This window comes from Brienomyrus brachyistius, chromosome 6, assembly GCF_023856365.1.
Source record: "Brienomyrus brachyistius isolate T26 chromosome 6, BBRACH_0.4, whole genome shotgun sequence".
Classification (NCBI taxonomy): Eukaryota; Metazoa; Chordata; class Actinopteri; order Osteoglossiformes; family Mormyridae; genus Brienomyrus; species Brienomyrus brachyistius.
In genome coordinates this window covers 16,278,276-16,295,892 of record NC_064538.1, presented here as the reverse complement: position 1 = coordinate 16,295,892, position 17,617 = coordinate 16,278,276, and the positions used below count along the sequence as shown (strand labels likewise).

Here is a 17,617-nt window from a genome sequence, read left to right as displayed (position 1 = left end):
GCACCATATGTGAGAAGATTTTTATTATAAAGGCTCTCGTATCAATTGCTGTCTCTGTACTGCAATATTTGGTTCTGCGTTACAAACCACGCTTAGAGAGGGTCAGCGGTTTTTAGAGAAAAGCAGAAAACACACAAACACCCCATAAAAACTCAACCCAGGTGCATCTTTAACATAAGCTGAGCACAGGAGCTCAGCGGAGCAGGGGAACCCTTCGAACTCCAGGGGGTGCAGCGTATGCTAAGAGCAATGGACAGGAAGCCGCCCAACTGTAGCTATCGTTTCACGGAGGGCGGCCGCTGCAAATGTCAATCGCTCGTTTCCCGAGTCTGACAAACTCAAGATCCTCGCTCCTGCTTAGCGGAGCCAAGCTCAGCAGAAATCGCACGATAGGAAGAGCAGGCTGTCTGGGTGTCTCAGAATACCTGCCCACCTGAGGCTGCTCCTTCTGGGCTCGTCCTTGCCTGCCCACCCCCATCCCCTCCTTGATAGCTTGGCTGAACTCCACACCAAATATTTCTACCTGTGGCAGTATGTGGATCATTCGCTGCCGACCCCAAACGTCCATGGAAAGCAGTGCAGAAAGAAAAGATTAAAAAACAGGAGTCTACAGTTTCACTAAGTCAGAAAATAAAAGACATCCACTCACATTTTCAAATGTGTTTGGTAGATTGATTAAAAATCCACTCGCGCTTTTCTCCATTCTGGAGTGAAATCCGAGAACCAAGCCCCAGTAATGTATCAAATGTCACGTTGGATCCTGGAGTGTCCACTGTCTTTCATAGTTTTCCTCATAGGATTTAGATGTAAAAGAACAGCAAACATGCCAAGGATACCCTACATGCTGTGAATGCTATAGTAAACTCATCCACCGTCCCACAGCAAAGGTGACTAGAGGAACAAGGACTGAGAGATGATGAGGGGGGAGAGTGTGGCACTCTGAGGGGGGGATCCACTACTACGCCAAAGAGGTACCAAACAGTATATAACAGCGAGCAAAAACGCTCAGGTCACCCCGCAATAAGTGATCCGAAGCCCTATGGCAAGTACCGTCATTCCTACAGCAAACATAATCCTTTCAACATGCCATGAAAATATGATTGTGGGCAAATAACACCAGCCAATTACTGTAATATCAGGCCTGGCTTACATCCAGTGAAGGCTGTGTTTGTAATTCACCCAAAAACACACGTCAAATAGTGACAAATGCCAGCCACATGCGGAGAAGGCAGTATCTCTCCAAAGATCAGGCAACAGCAAACTAAAGTGACATTAAACATAGTGAGTGCTTGCGGGATGCGCAGACTGTACGGGCAATTATGCAAATCGGGCATCTCGAGGCCCTTTAAATGGTCTGTGCCCAATGGAGTTATGTTCTTATCAATTTCATTTTACACATCTGCGATTTGATTGCTGTAATTCACTTCAAGCTGGATGGAAGTGCTGAATCATTAATTTAACAAGCAGCAAAAGAGCGATTTTATTTTAATCACTTAAAATACCCTGCATCCAGAGATGGTCTGCTCCCAGCTTGTTAAACACATTCATTAATTATTTTTTCCCACAGTCATTTCCAGAACATTCCTTTAGTAATTATTTAGTAAATTATGCAAAACACGCTAGAAACTTTAAGAATAATAAAAGAAATACCCCCCTAACCCTGAGCTTAGCTGGCTCCATTGTCTTTGATGATGGCCTACTGATGCTGCCACGCTTGTGCGTCAACCTGAAAAGATCTGAACATTTTTTGCCATGAATCCATTTGCCAAAGCCCTTAAGCTTGGATTTCTGCAGGATATCCGACGGCAAAATGGAAACGCAGTCTGGGCTGAAAGCGCCCCCAGGAATTCAAAGCATTACATGCCGTTCCAAAACATGAGCACCATTATTTTTTCTTGTGTTTGCAGTTTCGGCATCGTCTACATCATCAACGTCGCTCCATAATCGAACCGGAAAGGAAATTTCAGGCCTCATTAATCGATTTTTCCACAGATTTTAATAAATCAGCTGACGCACAAGCGTGGCAGCATCAGTAGGCCATGCAACTCAAGACAGACGGTAGAGGCTGCGAGGCCCTGATGAGCCCCATGAACTGGTGACCTGTATTAAGAATCCGTAATTGTACTTTTACAAAAAGCCATGCGCTGCACACACCCAAACATTCAGGCCTAGCTGGTTTCCTAGCAACCACAGCTGAAGGGTGGCTGCTTTGATTTTTGACAGGCGTGTGTTTGTCTCCCAGATACAGTGTAACCGTTAGTACTTACACAATAGATCTGGCCTGTTATTGGTTTTGGGGGGGGGGGGGCATGAGGGGGTTAAGCTCTTACCTGCCGCCATCTGCATGTACCCAGCCAGCGTGCAAACCCTCCGCTCACACGACCCACTAGGGAGGAAGATGGTGATGATGGCCAGCAAGGAGCTGACAGCCAGCAATGCACAGCCCCCGGAGCACAGCACTGCACTAGTCTGCAAAACACAACGTGCACCAGTAGGGGTCACTGCACAGCACTCACATCAGGCAAGAGTGTACACAATTCAGGTGTGCATTTTCCTGTAAAAATGCCATTAAATTGCTGGCAGTATTTCTCACTGAGCTCTGCGTTACACTGACCAATGCATAATAAATATTACAAATAAAATATTATGAGTCCAATTCAGTGTGACTGGTGCCAATCCTGGATGGATATGGACTCTGTGTTAACTTGTATGAGCAATGAGAAGTTAAGAGTAACTTGTATTTCCATTATAGATCATCACAGTATCCCTGCTTTGTTGAATTCAGAGAGCTTTTAAAGAATATTTGTGAGAGATATGAAGTAATCACAAAGTAAAAACGATGCATATTTTTTGTCCTTGTCTGTTTACAGTATATTCTTGCAGTCAGATTGTTACTGAATACATGAATGTTACTCTATAGACTATATGATAGCAGCTGTGAAGCTTCCGCCACTGTTGGATTCCCACATCATACTGCATAGCTAACAGATTCAGCTCAAGTGATCTGACAGAGTTTCGATAAAAGAATTTTAAAAGGCTATATCTTAAGCATCCTGTCATTTCTTTTAAGTCAGACCAGCATTAATCTAGCAGGAGAGACAAGGGGAGCCTTAGGTTAGAACTTTTCTCTCAGAAGCCCGTCTGTCACGCGGGAGAGCGGCAGCAGGAGCGGAGCCGGCGCCTGGATGCGCTTCAGCAGAGCGCCGGGAGGGACGCGGTCGGGGTTTGTTTACGGTTCAGCTCAGGGTTTTGTGGTGCTCCAAAGGCGTGTCTCATGTGCACATCCCGCCTTCTCACATACCACACAGGGGCTGGAGGCAACCCAGTAATGGCTTTGCTTCCAGCGCGCCGACTGACGTGGCACTCGCCTCATTAGCTCTCCCCTCATCGGGATGAAGCGGCTCCTGCAGCCCCCCGGGCCTGAGGTGCCCCCTTGTCCGCCGATAGTCCCCCCCACCCGGTGTGATTAGCATTCATCACGCAAGTCGTGATTCATGCAGCCGATGCAAGTGTCATTAAGTGTCTCTAACACATTTCATCCGTCCAAGTGGCACATTTTAAAAAGAGATTAAAAAAGGGAAGAAAAACTCATGGCTGGCAGGAGATACAAACCTATCAGATACAAAGCCACTCCATGTGATGTGAACACAGAGGACAGCTACCTGATGTTTCAGATTCAATCCACCATTTACTGCAAACGAAGGCTTACAGCCCATAAGAATATTTTGGTCTCTTCTGTCATGGCAACACATCAGTTATCTGTTCTTTTGTCGTTGTTTATTGTCAATCAAATTATTCCAGAAATTCTGTGTGCCCCAAAAGGCAAGGGGACAGACATACAGACAGGGCCAGGAAAGACCCCAACCTCTTTTAAACCCTGATCTAGCATCATGGGTAAGACTGGTGTGGCATGCAAATAAGACACACGTTTGAATATGGCCGATCTATAAAAATAATTGCTATATAATTACAACAAGCTGTTATTACTTGGGTATTTTCTTAAGATTAAAGGATGGATAAAATTCAGAAGGTGAAAATAATGAGGTGTCTCTTACTTTAGCCTGCATACTGCAGAGAACTGTTCTACATGATTTCACACACTTCAGGACCAAAATATGGTTTATTAAAGGATAATTAACGTATAAATACTTCCAGAAGAGAGGAAAGCCAGCAGAGGCATTGCAGTTACTGTAATCATAGCTGAATCCCCATACACTAAATGTACTGTGGATATCACTCAGGGGATGAATCGCTTTCTGTGACCTCCTGATCATAAAATAATTCAAAATCCAAGTGGCCAGTGCAAAGCTGGAAGTGCTTATTAAAAAAACATCCACCACCAATGTGATGCGATCGCAGAGAAGGCTTTCAGAAACTGCATTTGCATTGCTCCCGGGCCAGAGTTAATTTAGTAGAAAATTAGATATAAAAAGTCCAGCACTTACAGGAATAGCATGCTAAACAGGTTATAATTAGTTGCCCATATCTTGCTGCTAGAACTACAAACACAGATTGCTGAACTTATAAAAGGATCCATTTTCTTCTGACACATAGCATTAGGGCATATTTTCATAATCAGTGTCATTTTTGGTGTAATTTATTATGCCATATAATTGAGTGGAGGAATGAAGATCATAACCACAAGTCTGTATATCAGAGGATTAAAAAATAAACAACTTCAAATGCAAAAGTGAAGACCATTTGCATATGAAAAGAATGCCTACATCGGATCCAACGTTTACGTGGGTGTAGACAGTTATCCATATTTCACTAAGGATTGACGCTGAAATTCAGAGCCATCCAGGGTCGTCACAGGAAAATTCCTTCTTTTATGTTTGCGGTGCTAAGATGATTTATACATGCCCTCCTCACAGACCTGAGAGCCATGGGCACAGAGAACGCCAACACGACCCGGATTCAGACCTTTCCAATATGCGGTATAATGAAGACCAGCCTCCGGATCCTATACACAAGGCGGGACACGAGCCGATTCACCATAAAGTAATAGTTTATGGCTTCTGACTCAGAGCTTTTTAATACTGCCCAGTGACCCGGCTATAAAATGGACTATGAAGGGAGGGAGGACGTGAAATTCGACCAATAACACACCCATCAGTAATCTCTGCCGGAACTATGAAGATCCAATCCAGCAAAATATCAGTAAAACAGGCATACTGGATTTAAATATAATGCCAAAACAATAGACTTTCCTAGAATATTAAAAGAAAATATTAATAAAAATCAGTTTACACAAAATGATGAATCCCCAAACAGCACATTACTAAAAAACTCACTTTGGTCAAATTCCAAAGCACAAAATGCAAATTATGCTGAACAGCTACCAGATTATCTAGTTTATTGGCAGGAAATGTAACATAACTGTACCGAAGGTTAAGGGAGTTGGATAAGGTATGGTGGGAATGTTACAGGGGAACTTAACAGAAGGTTTATATTTCACATGGGTGGCCCGCACCCTGCAGTTTTACATGCTCCTTCCCAGCCAGCTGGTGGTCCCACACTAACGCCAAGGTGGTAATCTGTTTTGTCATTCTGCTGACTTTCCCCAGCCAAAACTTAAATCAAATCTCCCATTTTCCCAAAAGATGGTACCTCTCCACTATAATGGGGGTAAAAAAATGGCAAAAGTGCGGAATACATAAAGCCCGTGATTCCTGGTCTCCGACACCAGATAATCAATCCCGCAGTTTTGTGCTCAGGAGTGAGTTAACAGACCCGCAGGCGCCTCGGCTGAAAACGCACTCATGGAACGGTTTATATTTATGGTTTTTACCATTTCCTTATTCTCACGATACCAGAAAAACAAAACGGTTTTAGTTAATTTGTAGAACACCTGCCGGATGGATATTATAAATGGGGCGAGAGAAACTGCGAGCCAAGTGCAAGCTTATAGAGTGTCAGGCCCTATCAGGGTGATACTTCTACGGAAAAATGTATTACGGACACATTTACTATGATTTCTTGAGGGATACTTTTTAAACGTATAGCAATTTTAAAAAAAAAAGACATTACTTGAGCAAAATGTTGAATCCTAGTATAAAGTATTGATTACCATTTACTACTTAATAATAAGGTTAATGACGATTAGCGCACGATTAGTGGTTATACAGACTTGTGGTACATTCAGTTTACTCAGGAGATAAGAAAGCCAGACAAATTTCCTTACAGCCGCGTCAGGTGAAGACATTCCGACTAACCCAAACACCTTCTGTGTCCTGAAACGCACCATTAATGTAACCCGACATGGCAGGTAAGATCATGGGTGGGGGGCCTTGCTCCAGGATTTTGCAGTATTTGCAGTCTGAGCGGGGGCTCGACTTCTCATCTGAAGTCGCTTTCCCCAGCTGTCATCGGCATTATTTTAACAGCATTTTCACATTGACTCTTCACAGGGGGTGGGGGGGGGGGGGGCATCAGACTCAGAACACAAAAACAAGCGTAAGGAGGAAACGCTTGTCATGACAGTGGCAGGTCGGAGTTGCCATACCGACGGCCTTCAGTCACAGCCACACCGTGACGCCGCATGACAAGGGGCCCGAAATCTAAACTCGGAATGACGTTTTCACAGCCCTCTTATCACACTGGTGTCCTCGGTGTTGAGGGCACAACACAGCTAGCGGCACGTAGCAGGGGCAGGTAGCCAAACCCAGCTGGCTGTTGTGGCAGCCGGATCCTCGGCACGACCGCGAGACCGCAGCCGTCCCACAGTCAGGCCCCATTAGCGGCATCTGCGTCTCAGCTGGCCTCCAAACGGAACAGAGCTCTGCTGCTTTTCCGCACAAGGAATGACAACAATCCCCCCCCCCCCCCCACGCACTCACACATCAAACCCAACCTCGCTGTGGAGTGGTAGTCGCACCCCCTCTGTCCATCCCATAATATTCCTCAAAGTGTCCAAGCGTGAAAACTTCTCAAGGTCAGGCAGCCTTCTTCCAGACTTTTCCACAGCAAAATGCTCTGCCAACTGCTCAGCGTCTGATGGATGTTTAGAAAGCACGGCCCACAGGACAGAAGTATCCTTAGACTGCCTTTAAGTCTCGGCCTAGAATGTACGACACGTCCTCGGGGTTCATGTGCTTTACCGATCGTGCTGAATGTTCACCCAACGCTGTATTTTTTCACACAGAGCTTGGCAGCAGGAATAGGTGCGTTACATAATCCTCCAAGAAAAAAACCTTGATTACCTCACGATGCCTGGGGACAGAGCATCCATTTTAAAGGCGTCCTTAGTGTAGTACTGGTGGCAGGATTGGCACTGTAGCCATGGGAAAAGAACTCACACTGGTCAATTTGGACTGGTGTGGTGCTGAGGTATCACCCGCCACGTGGTTCTCATCCCTGAGGTGGTTTGTCGTGAGCCGGGTGCAGCAATGCGCTGTAATTTGCATGGGCTCCTCACTACCACCTAGTACTTCAAAAAGGAGCATGGGGGGGGGGGCAAGCTGCAGCCCCCACATTTTCAGAGATGTGATCATGGTCTGCTGTGGACTCCTGGAAGGAGGTCAACGAGTTAATGGGAGATTCAGAAATACCCTGTCAGGCATGCCGCAGTCAGAGGTATCAAAGAAGCATCCATTAACTCCCCCTGCAAATGAAAACCTCCTTCATTATGGATAGCCTTTTTAATGGGGGGTGGGGGGTAGGCAGGCGAATCGATAACCCCCCACCGACTTGTTTTGACCTAATGGTGTCTCTGACTGTCCAGCGGCGCTGATCAATGCAGCTGAAATATGAACCTGGTCATCCTCTGTGTCATGACACGTTGGGACACATCCGAGAAAACCCTAACCCGGTGCTCGAATCTCTTAAATCACGACAAGTGCCTGTCACAGGCTCACACGTGACAACGAACGTTGTAGCAACTCTGATGTCTGGGAGGAATTAATTCAGCCTCTGTCGAGTCTACCTTATCAGTCCATGTTAATTGCCTTAACAAGAACTGGTAATTATAGTACTGTAATTTTAAAAAAGTCAATTAATAAAGCTTGCGTAGGTCCCTAACCCAAACTGTGCTAGGACGGTGAGGCACTTGCTTGTCCTAATGATAATTAAAAAGTGCTTATCAAAAAAGTTGATGCAGGTTGGAGTTTGGGTTCTGACAATGTCTTGTCCAGGGCCACAGTAATGGCGCAGATACCTGTGTGAAAGGTTTACCCAGCCTAAAGCCCAGGGGCCTCCCCTTAAAAGGGACCTCAACGAACCTCGATTAATAAAATCAACAAGCTCTCCTCACATTGAGAGACATCATGGCTTGGGAGGTGGAGGGCATGGTATTCGCTCGATTACACCCACAGCTCCACGGGGGCTTGGCTGACAGTGGATGTTGTTCCATATCAAGCCATTTAACCCTAATCTCATGGAAGTCAGGCTGATTGTTAATAAAAACAGAGCATAAACACCCATACCTAAGAAAATATGCATTCAGTGACAAATAAACCACTAGCAGGTTCCTGGAATGCATGATTTAGTACCATCTGGCGAAAACAAACATGCTATGGAATGTTTGCAATGTTTTGATAATTTCAGAAGCGTGAAAAGGATAAACAGCAGCGTTTCACTCAAAACATGTGGTGGAAATAAATAAATAAACATAATTTATTCCTTTGATATGACTAAGCAGTGAGATAATCCCTGAAGACAGTAAGATGGTGGACTGGTGTGTGTGTGTATGTGCATGTGTGTGTACGAGTGCACGTGCCTGAGCATGAACAAGGAGATGTGGGGTTTGATCTGAAAACATCTCCCAGCATCCTTCACCCCCCCACCCCCAAAGATGGAGCCCACATTCACACTGTAGTCTTTCTTCTCAGACCATCTCTCTCTTACACTGGGATTGCAATATTTGTAAAAGAAAAAAAACACTTTCAGCTCATTCCTCTATTCCTCATAATATCTTTAAATAAGAAGAGTGCATCATCCTCGGCTGAAGACAGAACAGGACCAGTCTCCTTTTTTAAAAGAACCCAAACAAACATTGCATTAAATCATTCATATATATAAGCCGTATGTGTGTATATTAAATTGTATTTACTTAGCATATGCAGATGTGACATACATTTTTAAGATGGCTGGGTCAGACGGGCCCAGCTGCAATTAGGGGTTAAAGGTCTTGCTCGGGGGCCAAATGGTGACATCACTCTGGTGACCCCGGGATTTGAACTGACGACCTTCCGATCACAGACACAGCATGCTGCTGAGTCACACGCCGCCTGCTGAGTCACACAGCACCCCCATACACCTGTGTATACAGCTCTACATATTCATAAACATAGCAGTATATTTGAAGGACAACCTCAGGGGAAACAAAGAGCTCCTGGCAGAGCCGGCCTTGCAATTGGGGAGCATTCACATGTCCCACATTCTTTTTGACAAGACCGTTGACACCGGTGACCAGCCAAGTCGCCCCCTCACATTTCCGCTCGGAAAACGCCTTCTCATGGCTGAAAAATGCACTGCCTCGTTTCGGCAAAGGCGAACCGAGACAGAAACAGGATGAGCCTCCAGGTTAGCACACAGTGAAAAGGTTACACAGAGCTAGTCTGAGGGGGGCGCTGTCTGACTTCCACGTCCACCTCCTGCATTTATGCATGATCCTGCTCTCAGACACTCTCCGGACCCACCTTCATAATTCATACAGCACAACTGGAATGGGGGGGGCAAATCGAGCATCTCCTTGGATCTGGAGACAAGCCCCATGCACCTTCACAAGAATAAACTTCAGTGCACTCAAAAGAAGCCACCAGGTTCTTCAAGAATCAGTATGTAGCTTTTTACAGAAATACATATACAAAAAGGGCAGTTTACTACAGCAAAATCAGCCTAAATCCTTAATCGTGCTCATGATGGCAAGAGTCATAGCACAAATCACCAAGGCTTTAAGGACGACACTACCTCAAGTGGTGTGCTCTGGCTTCTCTTCCATCCAGCAGTCTGTAAACACATGTGTAGACAGCTCCAAATAAAATATTCATTAAAATATGCAAGTCTGCGGTCCTACAGACATCGCGAGAGCCTCTGTATTTTTCCTGCAATGTTTTCTGTAACAGGATCTACAAAGTTACTGTGCAAAATTATAAGGAGCTGATGAGCACCACACGGATGACAAAACGGATCCTGAATATCAGATACATGTATTTTTTGTCCTTATCGAAAATAAGGTCGGAAAATGATGCAACGGGCAGCGTTGCCAAAGCATTAATTAATCAATTTGTACTGGCGGCGCAAGCAGCCCGGAGAATAAACGACGCATAGCCTATCTGTTGCCCGCGCCAAAACGGATGAGTGACACAACAGATAAAGTAGCACCTGCATATAAAATGCACTTATAATTGTTATTAATCTAGCTTTTAGGGAAAGGCCGGCGATATGGGCGGCATTTCCCGCGTCTATATCCGGGACTGCATAGACGGTAGAAAAATTTACGACCGTGCACGATTTATATGCTTACAAGGGGGAAAATGGATTAAACAAACGCGAGGTTACAAAGACGTGGTTAATTAGACGGGAGCTGAATCATCCAGCGTGGTACTTAATTTGGACCGTCAGCATTTCGGATAAATCCATATTGCTTGGGGACAGAGACAGACACGCTGGGTTCCTATTTAAATTTAAACGACGACTGACTCTCGTTAATTGCTTTGTTCTCCGGCTGATAAATCTACGTCAAACTACCTTCACTTCTTCCTCCATCACCCCTGCCCCCAATCTCTAATACGCCTACATTTCACTATATTTTAGGATTCACTGCACATGTCAGCTCATGGTATATAAATCACTTCGCCAGACAGACTACGTGGTGTCGCTATGTCTCATATTTTAAAAGTTTTACCCACATTTCTCACCGCTGCTGTGGAAAAAAGAACAGATGAAAAGTAACTTATGATTAAATATGGGCAGGGTGCATTGGGGATGGGGGGTAATGACTTAGTTTGCCGAATGTCTTGCAGTTGCTGGTTAATATTAACTATGCCCCAAGTCTATGAAAAAAAGCAGCAAGAGGCAGGATAATGAATGGGCAGGCAGCACACAGAAAACCCTGACGCGACACGTTTTTCCGAGCGCACTTCCCCAGGTGCATATCTTCAAAGGAACATGAAAGTTGTATATTTGTGGAGGCCAACTCAGCTACTTGGGCATTAAAATGCTCTAAAGGTCTTTGACAGGGAACATCAGTCCCAAGCAGTTGCTGGCCCAGGGGAACCTGCTTTTGGAGACCTTCAGCCACTGGATGGAAATTCCTTTAGCCAGTCCGTTACCGACAAAATGGAAGGCACTGCTTCCAAAGAGCATCTTCAGAAATTATTGTGAATACTCATTTCTGAGCTGCACCCAAGACAAAACACTCCTGCTTTATTTGCCATATCTATAGGCACACCGTACTGCTAATTTCACATATCCCATCTTATATTACTTTGAGGCGTTCCCTGTGAGCCATTCCCCTGCAGTGTTGGACATTTCAGGTCCAGAGGCTACAAATCCGGACCAAGATTTTGTTTCTTCCAACCAGGTGAGTATGATGTGACTGTGACTCTTTATTCTCAACTGGTTGGTAGAAACAAAATCTTGGTCTGGATTGGGAGTGTATGGACCTGAAAATTCCCAACACTGTTCATCCAGGACCCCAGAGCATTTTTTTGGGGAGGGGGCTGGTGTTAAGGGCCTAATGGATATATGACAATTTTGCCAAGCACAGGATTCAAACCAGTGACCTTCTGATCACAGGCACAGGTGTCTAATCAACTGACCAACACACCGACCCCTAGCGAGATAATCCCTGTTGGACCATATCACTGTACTGGATTGCACTGACCCTGTCTGCTATTGTGGACAGAGGAGCAAAACTAAGAAAAGAAACTTACACTAATTAAGTGTACAATTCCACAAAAAAAGTGAAAGGTCTCGCTTGCACTCAGTCTTCCCAGGCTGCTATGTACATCCCACAGCCTTATCTGATGCCGGGTTGCCCTGCACTCGAAAAAAGCCCCCAGCGTGTGCATTTAACCTGCCTCAAAAAACCACAGCTCTGCTCAGCTGCATCTGCTGAATGAGATTTATTTTTGGCTGCACTATCAGGTCTGCCACAGACATCCCCTCAGCGGACCCGGCAGGGGGGCATGATGTTGATGGGAAATTGTATTTTATCCACTCGCCTCTTTTTCCTGCCACATGAAGGAATCTCATGATGGCGCACACTGCTCCCCCCCCCCCCCCCCCATTTCCACGTCTACTGGTTATTCAAATTGCGACCCCTGCAGGTGGCCAAGGGAGGTGACCACGTGCGCTGTGGGGCTGTCTCGCCACTCCCAAACCTTATGTTCGGCCACGTCTGGCTTCTTTACCCTGAATAGCACTTGCTGTCAGGAGGCCATCAGAGGATTAGACAGTGAAAAGTGCTCGACACCCTGGTCCAGAAGTGCTGGGATTACACGCCAATCTGGACTCTTTTCATATCAGTCACTTCAATTTGAATCGGTTTCCCCTCATGGAGGGACTGCAGCCCAGGGACAGGGATGATATTATGCCGGGAGACAGCCTGAGACACATTGACCTAATTCATCACAAGACAAGCTGTCGGGGATCCGCCGTTTTCACCCTGTGCCCTGGTTTTGCCACCGATTCTGCAGGCATCTGCAGACTCCCATTTGACACAGGTAACTGTGCCAATACGTGGAAACCATGCCACTCCTCGGCAGCTCCGCCCACAACAGATTTCCACTCCAGGGGATCATGTGGATTGGCAGGATGGTCAGGGATGGGGCCATTTGCTATTTAGTACTGAAAAATGGGACAATGGTCTTGTGCAGGAAGTGGGCGTGGGATTATCCTCCATGCACCGGGGGGCAGTGTTTTCATGGGAGGGGAAGATCTTTCACAGACACCACACATACCACTATTGATTTGTCTTTCCATCCTTGAAGAGGCGCATAGAAGACAACTGCTCAACCTCATGTCACATGACACCCACCCCGCAACATAACCAGAAGTCATCCTAATCACCGCATTAGCAGTGACACCAATATCAATCGCCTCGGAGCGACATCGCTCATCAGTGCGCACCCCAGTCCGCCTCCCTGGTTTCTGGAGGCGGCAGAAAACTCATCAGGGAGGGACCCTGCGGCCTGTGGGTTGTTAACATGGGTTCGGATCTGGCTCCCCTCCTCCCAGAGCCCTTCAACCCATTATCTGTAGCTCTCAATGCCCGAGGGGAGAGACAGTGAATCACACATTGCAAGTTTGCCAGATTTTAACAGCTACACCTGTTGGTATACATTCTCCAACTGGAACCAGCGTCCAATCCCATCCACAAGGATATGTAGAGAAACCATTATACAAATGTATATACACAATCATCAGATCTGGCACAGAACTGTTAGTGATCACCTGACATTCCAGTCAGGTCATGTGACTGGCTTCAATCTCCTACCTTTGTGTTAATGCAGGTCACACATACATTTCAATCTGGGACTAAATCCATAGGCAGTGGATCGATTTTAAGTCCAGCCTTGGCTTCCAAGCTGACATTTTTCTACATACGTGCTTGTGTATCATGGACAGTAAAAGGGGGCAGGCAAGGAGAGAATTTCTCTCTTTGGTGATCAATAGAGTGTTATTATTATAACGTCTAAAACGTATGATGGTCTGTCAATAAATCAATAACAATATAAATGAAGTCAATGTTTATCTAAAGAAATCAGAATGACAGTATATGTTATTTAAGAACCTGAACACAACACGAAACGTTAGCAGTAGCATATGATGCTCTGCTGCCTTGAGTGAAAGTCCTGACATAATGTCTTTTAACATTTGCTTCCATGGCGCTGTTCTACATTAAACATTTTGAAACGAAGCAGCCGAACTCGTGCCGGCGGTACGAAACGCGTCGAAGTTTCCCGACTCGACGCATGGAAAAGCCAGGGGCCGGACCGAGTGTAGGGGGCGTGGCCAGAGACAGCCTGCTGACTGTTCCAAATCATGGGTGCATGTTACAAGTCCGGAACATATTTTAACTTAGTACTAACTTAGCATCATATTTGATCTGATTCGACTGAATATCCCAGGTTTTCAGACTCTCAGGCTGGCGCAAAGAAATCTTACGGGAATTGAACGTCTCACTCCGGTCAGCTGACCAAAGTTGGTAACCTTGGTATTGTGTGTAGGAGATTCGGTATAACTATAATTTCGTTCTCCATTTACATGCCCGTAGTGTCTTTAAGTGTTATGTAGTTTTGCCTGAAACGCAAAAATAAAACAAAGCAATTAAAGTCAGATAGTTGCTCAAATTCTGCTGTAGCGATTGAAGAACTTTTGTCGGAAGCTGGATTCGAACCCACGCCTTACTTCGGAGAACAGAATACCCCTTACTTCGAAAGGCCATTTTCGCTGCGCAGGAGGCTTTAGACCGCTCGGCCATGGGGCAGTTTCCAGTTGAACCCTAAGGAGTAGGTTAAGTCCAGCCTTGGCTTCCAAGCTGACGTTTTTCTACATATGTGCTCGTGTATCATGGACAGTAAGAGGGGGCAGGCAAGGAGAGAATATCTCTCTCTCTTTGGGGATCAATAGAGTGTTGTTATTATAACGTCTAAAACGTATGATGGTCTGTCGATAAATCTATAACAATATCAATGAAGTCAATGTTTATCTAAAGAAATCAGAATTCAGGAAAAGCCAGGGGCCGGACCGAGTGTAGGGGGCGTGGCCAGAGACAGCCTGCAGAGACAGCCTGCTGACTGTTCCAAATCATGGGTGCATGTTACAAGTCCGGAACATATTTTAACTTAGTACTAACTTAGCATCATATTTGATCTGATTCGACTGAATATCCCAGGTTTCCATCTCTCATGCATCTGGTGTGACGTGTTTTCAGACTCTCAGGCTGGCGCAAAGAAATCTTACGGGAATTGAACGTCTCACTCCGGTCAGCTGACCAAAGTTGGTAACCTTGGTATTGTGTGTAGGAGATTCGGTATAACTATAATTTCGTTCTCCATTTACATGCCCGTAGTGTCTTTAAGTGTTATGTAGTTTTGCCTGAAACGCAAAAATAAAACAAAGCAATTAAAGTCAGATAGTTGCTCAAATTCTGCTGTAGCGATTGAAGAACTTTTGTCGGAAGCTGGATTCGAACCCACGCCTTACTTCGGAGAACAGAATACCCCTTACTTCGAAAGGCCATTTTCGCTGCGCAGGAGGCTTTAGACCGCTCGGCCATGGGGCAGTTTCCAGTTGAACCCTAAGGAGTAGGTTAAGTCCAGCCTTGGCTTCCAAGCTGACGTTTTTCTACATATGTGCTCGTGTATCATGGACAGTAAGAGGGGGCAGGCAAGGAGAGAATATCTCTCTCTCTTTGGGGATCAATAGAGTGTTGTTATTATAACGTCTAAAACGTATGATGGTCTGTCGATAAATCTATAACAATATCAATGAAGTCAATGTTTATCTAAAGAAATCAGAATTCAGGAAAAGCCAGGGGCCGGACCGAGTGTAGGGGGCGTGGCCAGAGACAGCCTGCAGAGACAGCCTGCTGACTGTTCCAAATCATGGGTGCATGTTACAAGTCCGGAACATATTTTAACTTAGTACTAACTTAGCATCATATTTGATCTGATTCGACTGAATATCCCAGGTTTCCATCTCTCATGCATCTAGTGTGACGTGTTTTCAGACTCTCAGGCTGGCGCAAAGAAATCTTACGGGAATTGAACGTCTCACTCCGGTCAGCTGACCAAAGTTGGTAACCTTGGTATTGTGTGTAGGAGATTCGGTATAACTATAATTTCGTTCTCCATTTACATGCCCGTAGTGTCTTTAAGTGTTATGTAGTTTTGCCTGAAACGCAAAAATAAAACAAAGCAATTAAAGTCAGATAGTTGCTCAAATTCTGCTGAAGCGATTGAAGAACTTTTGTCGGAAGTTGGATTCGAACCCACGCCTTACTTCGGAGAACAGAATACCCCTTACTTCGAAAGGCCATTTTCGCTGCGCAGGAGGCTTTAGACCGCTCGGCCATGGGGCAGTTTCCAGTTGAACCCTAAGGAGTAGGTTAAGTCCAGCCTTGGCTTCCAAGCTGACGTTTTTCTACAAATGTGCTCGTGTATCATGGACAGTAAGAGGGGGCAGGCAAGGAGAGAATATCTCTCTCTCTTTGGGGATCAATAGAGTGTTGTTATTATAACGTCTAAAACGTATGATGGTCTGTCGATAAATCTATAACAATATCAATGAAGTCAATGTTTATCTAAAGAAATCAGAATTCAGGAAAAGCCAGGGGCCGGACCGAGTGTAGGGGGCGTGGCCAGAGACAGCCTGCAGAGACAGCCTGCTGACTGTTCCAAATCATGGGTGCATGTTACAAGTCCGGAACATATTTTAACTTAGTACTAACTTAGCATCATATTTGATCTGATTCGACTGAATATCCCAGGTTTCCATCTCTCATGCATCTGGTGTGACGTGTTTTCAGACTCTCAGGCTGGCGCAAAGAAATCTTACGGGAATTGAACGTCTCACTCCGGTCAGCTGACCAAAGTTGGTAACCTTGGTATTGTGTGTAGGAGATTCGGTATAACTATAATTTCGTTCTCCATTTACATGCCCGTAGTGTCTTTAAGTGTTATGTAGTTTTGCCTGAAACGCAAAAATAAAACAAAGCAATTAAAGTCAGATAGTTGCTCAAATTCTGCTGTAGCGATTGAAGAACTTTTGTCGGAAGCTGGATTCGAACCCACGCCTTACTTCGGAGAACAGAATACCCCTTACTTCGACAGGCCATTTTCGCTGCGCAGGAGGCTTTAGACCGCTCGGCCATGGGGCAGTTTCCAGTTGAACCCTAAGGAGTAGGTTAAGTCCAGCCTTGGCTTCCAAGCTGACGTTTTTCTACATATGTGCTCGTGTATCATGGACAGTAAGAGGGGGCAGGCAAGGAGAGAATATCTCTCTCTCTTTGGGGATCAATAGAGTGTTGTTATTATAACGTCTAAAACGTATGATGGTCTGTCGATAAATCTATAACAATATCAATGAAGTCAATGTTTATCTAAAGAAATCAGAATTCAGGAAAAGCCAGGGGCCGGACCGAGTGTAGGGGGCGTGGCCAGAGACAGCCTGCAGAGACAGCCTGCTGACTGTTCCAAATCATGGGTGCATGTTACAAGTCCGGAACATATTTTAACTTAGTACTAACTTAGCATCATATTTGATCTGATTCGACTGAATATCCCAGGTTTCCATCTCTCATGCATCTGGTGTGACGTGTTTTCAGACTCTCAGGCTGGAGCAAAGAAATCTTACGGGAATTGAACGTCTCACTCCGGTCAGCTGACCAAAGTTGGTAACCTTGGTATTGTGTGTAGGAGATTCGGTATAACTATAATTTCGTTCTCCATTTACATGCCCGTAGTGTCTTTAAGTGTTATGTAGTTTTGCCTGAAACGCAAAAATAAAACAAAGCAATTAAAGTCAGATAATTGCTCAAATTCTGCTGTAGCGATTGAAGAACTTTTGTCGGAAGCTGGATTCGAACCCACGCCTTACTTCGGAGAACAGAATACCCCTTACTTCGAAAGGCCATTTTCGCTGCGCAGGAGGCTTTAGACCGCTCGGC

The 17,617-nt window shown here is 45.3% G+C and overlaps 1 protein-coding gene across 1 annotated transcript in view; it reads right to left on the bottom strand.

Moving 5' to 3' along the window:
• LOC125744692 (LHFPL tetraspan subfamily member 7 protein) overlaps positions 1–17,617 on the bottom strand; it is a 93,045-nt gene that overhangs the window by 54,817 nt on the left and 20,611 nt on the right. Inside the window, exon 2 of the mRNA XM_049016805.1 lies at positions 2,331–2,469. Coding sequence (XP_048872762.1) covers positions 2,331–2,469 — 139 coding nt within the window. The remainder of the gene's footprint in view (positions 1–2,330; positions 2,470–17,617) is intronic.